The sequence below is a fragment of the Micromys minutus genome (assembly GCF_963924665.1).
Source record: "Micromys minutus genome assembly, chromosome: 7".
Lineage (NCBI taxonomy): Eukaryota > Metazoa > Chordata > Mammalia > Rodentia > Muridae > Micromys > Micromys minutus.
In genome coordinates, this window is record NC_137976.1 from 60,976,988 (window position 1) to 60,992,736 (window position 15,749).

The 15,749-nt window shown below is 36.9% G+C and overlaps 1 protein-coding gene across 7 annotated transcripts in view; it reads right to left on the minus strand.

Moving 5' to 3' along the window:
- DLG1 (discs large MAGUK scaffold protein 1) overlaps positions 1-15,749 on the minus strand; it is a 194,378-nt gene that overhangs the window by 166,878 nt on the left and 11,751 nt on the right. For all 7 annotated transcript variants that reach the window (XM_080919614.1, XM_080919610.1, XM_080919611.1 and 4 more), the window contains exon 4: positions 7,509-7,675. In XM_080919614.1, coding sequence (XP_080775740.1) covers positions 7,509-7,675 — 167 coding nt within the window. The remainder of the gene's footprint in view (positions 1-7,508; positions 7,676-15,749) is intronic.

A 15,749-nucleotide genomic window follows, 5' to 3' on the forward strand; every position in this document is an offset into this window, starting at 1 on the left:
AGGCATAAGATACCCTGAGACTGGAGTTGAAGACAGTTGTGAGCTGCCACTTGTGTGCTGGGAACTGAACCTAGGTCTTCTGGAAGAGCAGCCAGTGTTCTTAACCACTGTGCCAACATCTCTCCAGCCCCTTGGCCTGTAATATATTCTTGTTTCTGACTCAAGAGTAGTTGGGAATTTCAGACTACATTCCCAGATCCCAGTCAGTGGGTGAAATGTTCCAATGTGAGTAAAAACTATAAACCCACTTACTCAAACTCAATGAATCCTAAGTGTGTATACACACAGGATTCATTTTGTGCACAAATGTGTGGGCTCAGATTTTTCTGTGGCTATAAGGTTTTTCCAAAACAAAAATTTAAAGAGACATAAAAAGGGCCCAAATTAACAGTAAAATATGGGACCCAAAAGAAAGTTACTAAGTAACAAATTTGGGTTCTCACTGACTCCACCTTTCAAGAAGAAAGTACAAAGAGCTATCTATAGGCATACAGAGATTAGTTTCTACCAAGAAATGGGTGAAGATTTCACATTAAAGGTTTTGAACTGAGCCATCAAAGTGCATATGGTGCAACTATAATTTGAAGGGTGGCATAAAATTCTGTACCGTTCTAAAAATTGTAATATGGATCATATAAGCATGAAAACCAAAATAAACGTGTCTGATAAACAACAACAACAACAACAACACAGGCCAGATGGTGGTTGTGTATGTCATTAATCTCAGAACTCAGGAGGCAGAGATCTCTGATACCAGCCTGGTTTACAGAGTGAGTTCTGGGATAAACAGGGCTACAGAGAAACCGTGTCTTGAAAAACAAAACAAAACAAAAAACAAAAATTAAACAGAAAATCTTAGTGATCTTAAAACCAGGAAAAACTTTGCATTAATCATAAATTGGCCTATATCAAACCTTGAACATTAAAAAACAGAAGTGCTGGGCATAGGAGCACATACCTTTAATCTCAGAGTCAAGAGGCAGAGACAGGCAACCTTTATGAGTTCAAGACCAGCCTGGTCTACACAGAGAGCTCCAGTAATGTCTCAAAAGACAAAACAAAAAGAAAACAAAACAAAAAGACATGCCCAAGAATTTGAGAAGATATTTTTAATATATGTATTTGACAAGATCAATTCAGATATCTATTAATCCAGATAGAAATCTTGTTAAATTAAGAAGATAATGGATAAGGAATGCAAACAGACACTTGGCTGAGGAGCTGTGGCAGCAGTTTGCACGTGTGTTACTGCTGCAGAGGGACTAGTTCCGGGCCCAGTAACCTGCACAGTGACTCACAACTGTCAATCAGTAACTTCACTTCCAGGAGGTCTGACACCTCCTGACCTCTGTGGGAATCAGGCACAAATGTGCATATACATACATGTGGGCAAAACAAATAAACACATCCAAGATTTTTAAAAAGATTTTAAAAAAAGAACTGACATAAGAAAAGTTCTTGTTAATTGTTAATCTCATTAATGACAGGAAAACTAAAAACAAATCAGCAAAAAGAATCTCTGCATACCTCCTATGCACATAAGAGTTCTTTAGGGCATTTTAAAGTTAACCTTTAGAAGCCTTTAAACTAGTAGTCCATGTGTTTGTAACTGCCCTTCCTCCAAAAATTCTAATTTAAAAAAAAAAAGTTAAGATGAAAAAGAGATTATCTTCCCACACCATTTAGTCAGCCTGCTAGGATGACCTTTGAAGAGTTAGACAGACACAATAAAACAACAGTACTGAAAGAAAACTAGTGTGCACTCTTTCAGACAGGACCTCAGTTTTTCCGCCATACTTTGTGGGATAAAACCTGCCTCATTCAATAAACACAGATACTCTGACAATGGAATTATGTTTGAATGTCCCACCATAAACTGAAAACACAGTAACACTGAAAATGCAGTCTGTGGCTGACTAGCAGGGGTGGTCTGCTGCCACTAGAATCAAAAGGGAAGTCTTGGGGGGTCAGGGTTGCAGCTCAGTGGTTCTTTCCCAGATTTGAGTTTCACTCAAACTCAAAATCCCTGATGCCCAGAGATCAGGAGGTGTCAGATCCCCTGGAAATGAAGTCACTAACAATTGTGAGCCATTATGTGGGTACTAGAAAAGACCAAAATTCAAAATCTGAAATGTGGTTTTTACTGAATATCACGTTCACACTATCATAAAGTCAAAATATAGTAAGTAAAATCAAATTGAAAACCAGGTATAGTAGACATAAAGAATTTATATTTGTGTTTATTTTAGCTGAATATACTTTAGCTTAAAATAGCTACAGTAAAATGTTTTACTTTAAAATGTTTATTTTGTGTGTGTGCATGAATGTGCATGCAAACCATGAGCACAGTGCCACAGTGCATGCCCAGATCATTGGACAACTGTGCAAGTCAGCTCTCTCTATCATGTGAGTCCCGAGAAGCCGCCTTTATCTGTTACTATGTCACGGACACAGGATGCTTTTAATCCAGCTCCTGCTGGTAATATTCAGACTGCCTCCTCTCTAAATTAAATATTAATATTACATAGAATATTCCAATGAGCATTTCTTAATTATTTTATGAAAAAATAAATCTGTGGCACATACTGGCCACAGGACTGTATATTGTTGTCTCAAAATTATTGAGGACGTGTACTCTCCTCTACCAACCACATAAATATCTGTGGATTCATTTAGCTTACCTTTAATTAACTACCTATTTGAAAATATTCCTTGTCAGTTTAATCTGCATTTTTTAATGTCAGGTTTACTGCTCTATATTTTTTCTATAAGCTGTTCATTTATATCCTTTGGTCACTTTCATACTGAATGATAACTATTTTGTGTTTCTTGAGTTGAAATAGTTACAAATAAACAAAGTCCTTATGCACTATGTGAAATTTTCTCTTCCATTCATTTGTTGGTTAGCTGAATGACGATGATGGTGGTGGTGTTGTTTTGGGGAGGTGGACTCAGCCACTATATAGTCCAGGTCGGCCTCAAACTCAAAATTCTCCTGCCTTAACATGCAGAATACTGGGGTCAGAAGCAAGCACCACCACACCCAGCAAAGATACAAAAAAAGCTCTATACTTAAAACCCAACAAACCTACAGTCAGCATTCCTGATCTTTGGAGATGAGGCACATCACACATGTACTGACCACTAAAGTGCCATCCCTAGACTTTAAAATCAGACTAAGGATTGAACCCAAGGCCTCATATATACTAGCACTGAACTATTAAGCCAGCCCTAGACTTCTTTTTCAGTTTATTTTGTAGCAGAATTTAAGTTCCCCAGTTTACATATTATCCTGAGCCTGAACCTCCAAAGTGGTCGCTTCTTTGTTTTGTAACCCTTAGAAAAGGTTTGCTTTAGCCAGGGATAATGGCACACACTTTTAATCTCAGCACCCTGAAGGCAGAGACAGGAGACTCTGAGTTTGAGGCCAATCTGGTCTACAGAGCAAGTTCCAGGACAGTCAGAGCTACATAGAGAAACCCTATCTTAAAACATCAAAAAAGAAAATAAGGTTTCTTTTATGCTAAAGGTATAGAAGAGTTTGTTCTTATGGTCTCATTTTTAATCCTTTGGTTCTTCCAGCCACTTAAAATGTGATACTAGGAATAGAACAGTAATTTCTTTTTGTAACCATATCTCAGTAAATTAGGCAATTTCTCCTACTCTATCTTCTTTTTTTTAAAGTCATATACTCTTCTCAAAGTAACTCAACAGAATTATTTTTTATTAAAACAAAATGCCTCTTTAAAAAAATGAATAAAAGTACACCAAAGCAAAGTGGGGAGGCTGGCAATGCAGGCCAGCAGAGAACTGCCTCACACATACAAGCAAACCACCCCAAGTGACCATTAACACTGGGGTGGGCAGGGTTGGGGTGAGAGACCCTTGCCTCTAAAACAAGTTTATAAACAAAGATCATTTAAGCATCTCACTAGGCATATGTTCAAAGTAAAAGGCAGACATAAAAAAGCCACTAAGAAAATAAGTCTTCACTATAAAAATAAACTATATTGAATTTAATTTTACTACAGTAACAGTCATAAGGTTAACTAAAAAGGATTTGGTAATATTTACATCCATTATCAACCATAAATAAATAAATAGGACAAAGAAAATGGGACAGGTACCTTAAACTGCAAAGAGTTAGAGAAAACAGAAACTAGTCAATGTCAAATAATTTTTGCAAAAAACAAACATTAAGTACAAGAGGCAAGACCATGTTGTATGACATTTTTGTTGGAGAAAAAAAAAGACTGCCTACAGAAGATTTAGTGAGTAAGTTCAAGTCAAGCCTTGTATAAAGCAAAATAACCTTATGATTTCCAGGTTATCGTTCAATTTCTAGTTAAACAGAAGTGTTTTTCTGCATTTGTTTGAATTTGGGTCTGTGTGCTCCAAAGTCTTTTCAGCCACAAACATGACTGAAACAAGAGATCAGGTTAATGATCACCTAGGCAAGTGTCCCATCCAAACACAGCAAGAATGGTGAATAGGGTAATCCATTTCCTACTGAGATACTCTCAAAAACAACTAACTCTCCAAACATTTCACAGTGCTCATAACTGCCTGTCAGGATGTTTTAAACTATGTACATTGTCAGACTAACATCTGTCAAGTTATTTGCTACAAAAACAGTAGTTTCTAACCACAGACTTCACAAGTTTGGCATATACATTTTCCCCATTAAAAAATAATCTAGAACTTGGTATTGTATCCCAATGCTTCTCTTACGGAGTCCATCCATGAATAAGTATGAGTATGAATAATTTCAAACATTACTTGAACATTTGCCACAGAGAACACCATGTGATCCTATTCTTTCTCACACGTTTTCCAAACTAATCACATCTAACTTTTTTTTATTTAAATATTCTCATTCTTCATTCGCTTGAGCCTTCAGCGTATTTATACAGTAAAGAAAGAAATGGCAAAGAAACCAGGGTTGTATAGCATTCTAGATATCAGTATTTCACATATTTATAAAGATAGAAGTGTTTCTAAAATCCTTTTTCCTCCATGTTGGTGGTCAAACCTAAGAGTCCTCATGCATGCCAGGCAAGTACTAAGTTTTATTTCCACTTCCCTTATACTATTGATGAAACTCGATACATTAGTACTGGTTGGTTAGTCTTACTTCACATACAAACTAGAGTTATCTGAAAGGAGTGAACCTCAATTGAGAAAATGCCTCCCTAAGAACCAGCTGTAGAGCATTTTCTTAATTAGTCATTGATGAGGGAAGGTCCAGCCCATTGTGGGTGGTGCCACACCTGAGCTAGTAGTCCTGGGTTCTATAAGAAAGCAGACAGAGCAAGCCAATGGGAAGCAAGCCAGTAAGCAGTATCCCTCCATGGCATCTCCCTCCAGGCTCCTGCCATGTTTGAGTTCCTGTCCTGACTTCCTTTGGTGATAACAGCAATATGGAAGTGTAAGCTGAATAAACCCTCCTCCCCAACTTGGTGTTAGGTCGTGGTGTTTCATTAAAGCAATAATAACCCTAACAAAGACAACATTGTTGACCTTTCTTTACAGAAGTCTATAAGAAGATAAACTTCCACCTCACCAAAAGTTCATTTTTTTAAACTTAATGAGTAGTCATTTCCACTGGCTGTACTGTATCCGACATTTTAAAGTAATCTTATAAAAGGAAGGGCTGGTGAGATGGCTTTGTGATTAGGAGTACTTGTTCTTACAGAGGACTGGAGTTCAGTTCCCAGCACCAACATGGTGGCTCACAGCTACCGGTAACTCCAGTTCCAAACCTTTCGGCCTACTCAGGCACCAGGTCTGTATGTGATACACACAATGATTTATAAGCAAACAATAGAAGAAAATAGTAGGTAAACTAGAAAGTTAACACTCTTAAACCTTAACAATTTTTTTTAAACACAAGCATTTTAACCTAGGACTAAAATAATAAATAGGGAAACTGTAACTGGGGGTTGGAGAATTGACTCAATAGTTAAGAGCACTGACTGCTCTTCCAGAAAACCTGGGTTCAATTCCCAGCACTCACATGGTGACCAATTACTATCCAGCCCCAGAGAATTGTATGTTTTCATCTGGCTCTCAACTGGCTCAGACACTAGGCATGTATTAAAGGCAAAATGCTCATACATAGAAAATGACCTACAAACCCTAACTGTGTAGGTTTATTAAAGAGAAGCCTATGCCTCATATTCTGGAGGCTAGGAAGTCTAGAGTCTAGGCATGTGCTTTGCTAAGGGTCATCTTGCTTCATTCACTCTCACAGGCAGAAGGCAGACATAAACTTTGTCATAAAGTTTCTTTTATAAGGACCACTTGTGTCGAGCAAGCCCTCATGGCCTCCCCACTTTTGGGTAAGGGTTGAGTCCAGAGCCTTTGCGCATGCCAGGCAACTTATTTTGGAAGCAACACATTTATCTGAACCATAGCAGTAACTACAGACATTTTAAATCTGCATTTGAAATAGGCCACCGGACAAACTCTCAGAGCAAACAATTTATCAGCTAAAGAAGAGTATGGTGAAAGAAATTACCCAAGAAAAAAAGTAATTTTTAAAAGGAGAAAAAAAAAAGAATGCATACACAGAGAAATGTGTAAGATTCTATCAGAGTTAACTAAGAGAATTATAAATTCAATGTTAAAAAGTTTGATATCCAAAGATAGACTTGTGAAAACTAGCTAGCCTTAAGCTAGGTCAACCATTTTGTTTTAGATTTCTTTTTTTTTTTCCAGCTTTAAAATGTAGATTATATATGCTCAATCATACCACTCTAAAATGCTAGTTATGCAACAACATATTAAATAAAAGAGAAAGTGAAAACTTGGACTCTTCATTCCCAGTGTGCTACATAGCTGCCCCCCACCCCGACTCATTACTCATCAAACAGAAGCTGATTTAATTTCCCAGGGACCGTCTAGTACTAACCAGAGGGACCAGAAGCAAATTTAGAGACAAGCACTTTTAAATGACTAATGCTTCTCAGGCAGAATCCTCATTACAGAATGCTGCACCACATCCAACTCTACTAGCAACAATATAGCACAACTAAAAAAAGAACATTACCAATTACCAAAATAGTTATTAAAGCTCAAAGAAGTTAGCAGTTTTAACTACAGAAAACTGTAAAAGCCAATGCTGACTGGAAGAACTGCTAGTTTTCAGTGAGTCTTAATGGAATCCTTCAAGCCAATCAAGAGAATTCTTAACATAAGGGCTCAGAGTCACAATTACATTCTTTCTTTAGACAAAAACACCAAGCAAAATCATCTTCCAAACTACAATGGCCACTTTAACAATTATACAAATAAAGTTTTTAGAAGTCTACTACCAAAACACTAATATCCTAAAACAAATATTTCAGACCTCAAACAAGTTAAAAACTTTAAGACAGAATCAAGATTCTTGACTTTTTAAGAATATTTTAATTCTATTCTCTCTATCTCATTATTATTTCCCAAAAATACCCATCTTAAAAAGACAATTGACCACTGGAAACTGGCTTTATGAAAACTCCTCTTACCTCCACTGGAGGGCTAAGGCTGCTGGGCAGGGTTTCTGAAGTCACGGCAGTGCTTGGAAGACTGGCAATCTCCCAAGTATTCACAGGCTCAAGTGGTTCACACTGCTTTGAATGATCCACACATTTTGGATTATCAAGTAAGGTCACTTCATAAAATTCTTGAATATCTAGAGATGAAGAAAAAGAAAATTCCAAAAGTATTTATATCTATAAATTATGCAATGTTGAAATAGCGTAACTCAAAGGCCACTTCTGACTATTAGGAAAAGTCTAATCCTACCTCATACTTCTTTTTCCACTCAAGACAGTATTTCTCTGTGTAACAGCCCTGGCTGCCCTGTATACCTTGTATACTAAGCAGGTTTCAAATTCAGAGATCCACCTGCCAATGATGCCTCTAAAGTGGTGGGATCAAAGGTGTGTGCCCCCAACAATGGCTCAATGACATACTTGTAACTTTTAACGGGTTATTTCCTTATTTCATTATGTCACAACTGCATCAAAACCTGCAAGGCACCATATAAAATCTTAGAAATTTTACACTTCAAAAGTGGGCATTTTTGAGAGATGGCAAGGGAGGACAACACTGCCTGAAACTTCAACTCCAGGGTATCCAATGCCCTCTTGTGGTGTCTGATGGCACCTCCACATAACCCTACACACAATACACATTCATGTACACGTTTCATATAAATCTAAACAGTTAAGGTGCCATGGATGGGGAGGGGCTCACAACCCCACCTTAGCTGAAAAGCTACAGCCAGTTGACAAATGGTAGAAAAGAGAGGGCATTCTTCTTTGAGGGTATTATAGTGATGCAACTGGTGGGCTACCCATGTTCCCTCCAGTAGATGGCCAATACCCCTACACATAAGGGTAGCCCTAATTAGACTCAGTAGGTCACTAAAACCCTGCATTGGAAATAAAGGTGGAAAGTATATATGAAAGAAAGAGTCTAGGGGAATGGAATAGGAAATTATGGGGGCAAATATGATCAAAATACATTGTAAACATGCATGTGTAAAATTTTCAAGCAAATTATTTTTTAAAGTGCTATGTTAAAAATCCTTATCAATTAACTACAAGAAAATTACTAACCCTTTGATAATTTGAACTGTTCAAAAACTGAGCATAATAAAGTACCTAGTGTGCTAGCACATAATATACCCTTAATAGTGGTTAATATCATTATAAATTGTTCAGATGAATCATTACTAATATTTTACATCTTTATCATCACTATTCAGACTGAGAATGTAAATCCTCAAAAGGTTTTAACTGTCCTTCTAACTAAAGTAAAACACACTTTAAAACCAAAAAAACTAGAACATTTCCAACTTTGCAGTCTGCAAATCTAAGAGGAAGAGAAACACTCAAAGTATGACAAAAAGTAAGAAAAGAAACCAAAAATTTATTCAGAATAGCACAACATAATTTAAAAGATAAAATCACTATGCTCTAAGTTGGAGTTACATACTATATTAACAATATTAGCAATAGCTATTCACACAGCTCAGTAACAATGAGTGACAATTACCTAATGTTTAGATTTCACACTGTGGGTTCTTTAGTCACCTACAGGTATAATTCAGAATTCTTTAGAGAGGGAACTTTTATTTCTTGTTCCTTACTATTTAAAAGTATTGTTATGCTCTTTAAAACCATATCTCATTGGGCCAATGAGACAGCTCAGCAAGGAAAGGTCTTGTCACCAAACCTGGTAACCTGAGGTCTATCTCCAGGACCCACATAGTGGAAGGAAAGAACTGACTCCCAAAATTGTACTCAAGATTCCACATCCAAAGTGTGGCACTTGCAAACTCCACAATTCACAAGACAGTAGGGACAAAGTAGTTCTGTTGGCAATTTTAACAACCAGTAGAACTGAAAGAAAGAAAGAAAGAGAGAGAGAGAGAGAGAGAGAGAGAGAGAGAGAGAGAGAGAGAGAGAGAGAGAAAGAAAGAAAGAAAAAGAAATCCAAGTAAAGTACTAATGTTTGTACACTAAAAATGAAATCAACCCATCTCACCAGCTGTTAAAATTATTATTACTAGGCTGGAGAGATGGCTCTTGCAGAGGACCGGGCTTTGGTTCCCAGTACCCATGTGATGCCCTGTGACAGTCCCTAACCTCAGTCACAGGGGGTCCAGCACCAACTGCTCTCTTCTGGACTCTTCAGACTCCAGGCAAATACATAGATCTTGTTACCAAAAAAAAAAAAATTTTTTTTACACATAAAATGAAAACACTAAGTCTTTTTTTAAAGAATGCTATCAAAAAAAAATTGGATATTGAAGTATTTTATGGGCCAGAAATCACTGCAAAAAACTGACACATAGTCATCATGAAGACAAAAACTCAAAATCCCTGTGTCTCCTAGAAGTCATCTTCAACCTCCATATTGAGTCTTCAGAACTAATTTCTAGTTCACAGGAAATAGAGCAAATACAAATCAAAAAACACCCTAAAGCAAACCATTAAATAAGATCCTAAACTGGACACCTCATCTCCTCAGAAAGCCAAACCACAAACAAAAGAAATTACTTACAGACTAATCTGCATTTTGTACAAAAGAACTAAAGACAGCACCAACTACAGAATTTGAGTCTGAATTACCAGTGAATTACCAATGATGTAGGGTGAGGTAGGCAAATATAAGAAGCAATGGGAGAAGTTAAGGAAATATGAACTGCCTTCCAGAACATACTGTAATAGAAGTAACATGTGGAGGGGATTTATGACGAATATGTATTTTATACAGGTAGTGTGTATATATACACACACGCAGCATATATAACATATCCACATTCTTAATTAGTAGCGCCTACACAATATGTAAATATACATAAAATCCTATTACATTATGCCTTCAAGAACACTATGACTATTGTCAGTATCTAATTCAACTATACTATGTAAAGCAAGCTTCAAATTTTAAAGTCCTATTCAACCTTCTATCCTTTTATTAACTAACAGGGCACATTGCTTTAATACCAATGCAATAAAAACCTACACTAGTAATGACCTAAAAAACAAAACTTTCCATATGATAAAAAAACAAACAAAAAAAAATAAGACTTGGCTTCAAGCTTCATATGGCTATTAAACATTAGAAATATGACTAGTGTATTTAAGAACTGAGTTTATAGGTTTTTGTAGGCATAATCTAAATAGCCAAATGGCTAAAAATTATTGTAGAAATCTAGACTACTATCATTCTAGAAAGGGATTATATTTGAAATATATAATCAAAGAATAAGGTGTGAATTTTAGAAAAATTTCACAGCATCTTGCTTGTCAACTGAAATCCTTAACTCAAGATCTGATATTCATCTATTAAACAGCCCTCTTATTTATATATGTATATACACACATATGCACACAGTATATAAACAAAACTATATATAATATATATGTATATATGAATATATTTAATATATACTAACCATATATAGTTATATATAGTTAGTTAGACTGTCTTTTCTTCAAAACTTTGTGTGTGGTGTGTTTGCCTGCAAGTCTTTGCATATGCATGCAGTGCCCTTTGAGGCAAGAAAGAGGGCATCAGACCTCCTGGGTCAGAAGTTACAGTCTGTTGCAGGTGGTAAAGATTGAACCTGGGTCCTCTAAAAGAGTGGCTAGTACTCTTAACAGCTGAACCACTTCCCTAGCCCCCTCAAACAGTCCTTCCTAATTTGTTCTATTTAAACTCCTGTAGCTGGAGAATAAGGTATCAATTCTATTTTAGCTGTATCAGAATACAAAATGAGCTGAGTTAACACCACTTAGAATGGTTATTATAAAACAAAACAAAAAACAAAAAGCAAGTATTAATAGGATATGTAGAAAGTAGACTCCTTCGCTGCTCTTGAAGGAAAATGTAAGCTGGTAAAAGTGGCTACTGAAAATGGAAGGGTGGCTTCTGAAAATACTAAATCCCAGAATTAGCATGTGATCCAGGATTCCCACTTCCTCATACACATACAGAGAAAAAAAAGAGAGTGAACCAGACTGACAGTCTGTATACTAATGGTCACACTGTGTAAGAGCTGAAAGGTGAAAATACAACTATCCTTCAAAACTGAATGAATAAAGTACTATATGTATAAAGAAATATAATTTACCCTTAAAAAGGAATAAAGCCTTTAATACATTCTATATGGAAGGGTAAACCTTGAAAATATCCTTAAATGAAATATGCCAGTCTTAAAAGGACAGTATTATATTCATTCAATTTGTATGAACTATCCAGAATACCAAATTCAGAGACAAAAAATGAAATGCTCCCTAGGAGTAAAGGTGAGGGCCCCAGAAAAACAGGCATGAAGCACTAGCTACCAGGGGTTTGTTTGTTTGCTTGTTGCTGGAGACATAATTACTGCTCAAAAAGAGAATTTCAGTTTGAGTTGAAAATAATTAAAAATTAAGATGTTAAACTTTATATTATGTATACTTTGCCACAAAGCAATAAATAAATAAAAACAGAAGAGTTCTAGGATGAAGAATGTAACAGCTCGATCATAGGAAGGCAGCCTAAAAGAAATGTTACCTTATGGGAATGGCATGACTGTAGTACACAACTTACAACAGCTGCCGGTGCACACACAAGGTTTATTCACAACAAGCCAGTAAACAGTCACAGATGGGGAAGAGACTCATGGGAACCCACTTCAAGGAGCTAATTGTCATAGAGGGCTGTTGGGAAAGAGGAAGATACTGTCTTTGATAACATAGCCACTGGTAAATTACCCATATTCTGGTGGAAAACTTTACACTCCTGCCCATGTGAGTGGCCTTGGTTAAGGGTGGTGGGTCACAAGGCAAAACCAAACAACCATCTGTAATTCCATCACCAAGGGATCTGATGCCCTGTTTAGATTCTGTGGCCACCAAGTAGCACTTGGTATATACACATGAAGACAAAGACCCATACATGTAAAAACTAATAAAAATTAGTAAATATATATATACATTTTTCTTAAACAGAACAACAAAAATGTCTGAAAGAATGAGCCAACTGAAGGGTAAGGATAGGGGTGTAACTTCAGTGACACACATCAGTAAATATTTTAATTTGTTATATGTAGATTTATGTTAAGGCGATAGAGAGATAGGCGGGAAAGGTCGAGGAGTGGAAATTTAGGCAGGAGACGGAAAAGGATTCAGGAAAGAATCAAGACGGAGCTGTAGAAAAAGGATCTAGATACCGGTGAACGTCATTGGTGATAGGTAGATATAAATATTTTTAAGAGATTCTATAAGTCTTTTTATCTCATATAGAAGGGCAGTTTGTACCTTTGTCCTTTGGATGTAATCATATTGTGTAGAGGGTTTGTGAACTGAGAATTTAATATATGTTTGTGCCAGGCAATGCAGAAATGGAACAAGCTAGGGCAGTCGTATCCACCCAGGACGGAAGCAACAGGGACAGTGGAGTGATCTGCGCCTGAGTTCCTAGAGGTGGCATGGAGTGACAAGTGGTGTGGAGACTGAACGTGTGTGCTCGGCTCCACACTGGAGCAGAGTCCCCGGAGTGAGGGATAAGCCATCCATTTAATATTTACAGCAACAGTTATACAATTAGTTGTTTTATCCCACGTGAGAGAGGTTTATTGTGGGGGAAAGAGACAATGGGACAACGAAGATAAAGGGGGGGGGGAGAAGGCTAGACATTATTTTAATACAGAGTAAACTGCTGCTTTAAAGTATTAATTCATTATACTCATATCTTTTTAAAGTTAGTAAACTTAGATTTACAGAAAATTGAATGGAAAGTAGTTTTCATATCCTCACCTCCTCATCCCTATTATTAATATCTTATGTCAGTACCTTGCATGTATTAAAACAGACAGGCTATTACTCATCATCTAAAGATCATAGTTTACATTAGGATCACTTAGTGTTGTACACTGACTTAAATGTATGTTTGTTGTTTTTACATATTAATCCATCAGTCTGATACCAAACACAAGTTTCACTGCCTTAAAAATCTTGTGTGCCTCCACTCCCCCAATACTGGAAACTACTGATTTTTTTGCTACCTCTATAGTTTTTTAAATCTTCCATATATTACCTTATGAATTAAACTGGCATATCATTTGTATGAGCATATCATAACAAAAACCCCTATATATGTACCCCCTTTTTCACCAAATAATTTCAGTTTTGTGAATTTATCCCAAAGTAGTCTTTGGAGACTGCCTTCATTCCCTTAACAGCAGATGTTAATTTTGTTGTCTTTTTATGGTTTGTTGATTTTTATCTTTTTTTTTTTTTTGCTAATACTTCATATTGTATGGCCCTACTGTACTTTGTTCATCAAAAACATCTTGCCTCCTTCTAACTTTTACTGATTATTAATAAAGCTCCTATAAATTATACAAAGTTGTTCTGTTTTGGCTCCTTCTGAGCTACATTCCAACACCTTGGTTTTGTGTGTTGTGTTGTTTTGAGGAAAGAGTTTTGACCCATAGTTTCCAAGGGTTCAGTCCATGGTCACTTGGCTGTGTCTCTGGACCTGTTATAAAACATCAATGGGCATAGGCTTGTGTGTGGCAGAAATTATTTACATTATGGTGGACATGAGGACAAGAAAGGGGGGCTATGAGTAGGTTTTTGCTGGACATGTTTCAACTCATCTGGGTAAGTACCCAGGAGGTAACATGATAAGGGTGAGTTTTAGGAACTGCCTGAGCAGTATTCTGATGTGGCCATGCTGCTCTGCATGCCGATCAGCGTGCAGTGTGGCACTCACACCCTTACCACCGTTCAGTCCTATCAGTACTTCAGACTTTTTTAAGCATTCTGAAAGGCGTGTGGCACTACCTAGGGTTTTGTTTGCTTGATTTTGAGCAGGATTCTGATCTGTATCCCCATCTGATGTAAGCTGTTGCCACGGGGGCTTGAACTTTTATTCTACTGACTCAGTTTAGACATTTTTATTGGCTGTGTCCTATGCTATTTGATATTAGACATCTTCCTCCATATTTACTTGCTATTTCTGACTACTTCAGTCAGATATTTGCATCTTCTGCTCACTGTTAGTGGATTTCTTCTCTTACATGGTTTTTGTGTAGTTGGGTACCAGTCCTTGGTCAGATAAATGTTTCACAAATATTTTGTAACTTGTATTTTTCCACCAAATAAAATACTTTCTCATAGATTAGGAATGTTGTCTATGTTGTGTTAAATTACTGCACAGTCTCAGGTCAGTGTATAGACCTACTTTGAGCCTAGGTTAGTACTAGCCTTAGTTCTTAGCTTGAGAAATATGATGTGTGTGAGGTGTTTCTGCTTAGGAGGATATATGTTATCCCTCAAACTGTGAAGTTTCTTGGCCTACTTGAAGATGCCTACCCTCCTACTTCCTGCTTTCCTTCCTCAGCTCCCTACCTGTGAGGCTATTTATGGAATGCTGTACTACTTCTTCCAGCGTCAGCCAACTAAGAAAACAACAAAGGCAATGAAAATCTTTTACACGATGACTTCTCAAATAAGCTAGTTGACTTTCATAGTTTTTTTTTTAACAGTTACTAACGTGCTTGTGTGTAGTATCTGTGAGTACAGGCACATGTGTACCACAGGCACATGTGAAAAGTCAACGAACAACTTTCAAGAATCAACTCTCCTTTCTGTTATGAAGACTGAACTCAGGTCATCGGGATTATGCTTCAAGCATTTTTTACCCACTGAGTCTCTGGCCTCTAGAATTGTTTTTTAAATATGAATGATTCTGATAATTCTTAGGACTAACTCGATGTGTTTAAGTTTTAATCTTTTTCATGAATATGCTGAAGCTTTTAATGATCCTCTGATTTGGCTTAGTTTAGTCTAGAATCAAGGCAAGCACTCTATACCCTGATAGAACAGTCGGACTGCACTGAGATTAAGACAGACCCCACAGATTCCTGTAAGGTTTCCGACTGTGGTTCATCTAAACAGTTTCCTCTAAGACTTATCTTAGCACTCCTGCGTTTTCTTCTATGGTTTCTTCTGCTGATGCATCACCATTTCACAGAAGAATATTTCTTCAGAGTAGTACGTAAAAATGCAGTCAAGTTATTCTATTTTTTATGTGAATCTGGTAAGCTGTCTGTAGCACCTTCAGAAAAGGCTGGAATCACACTTGGTCTATGACGTATCGATCACTTTTTACCAGTGAACACACTTATTTTCTAAGTAAGCAACCAAATTAATGGTCAGCTAAGTTTACTGAAGGACTATTATTTCACACCAGATAGT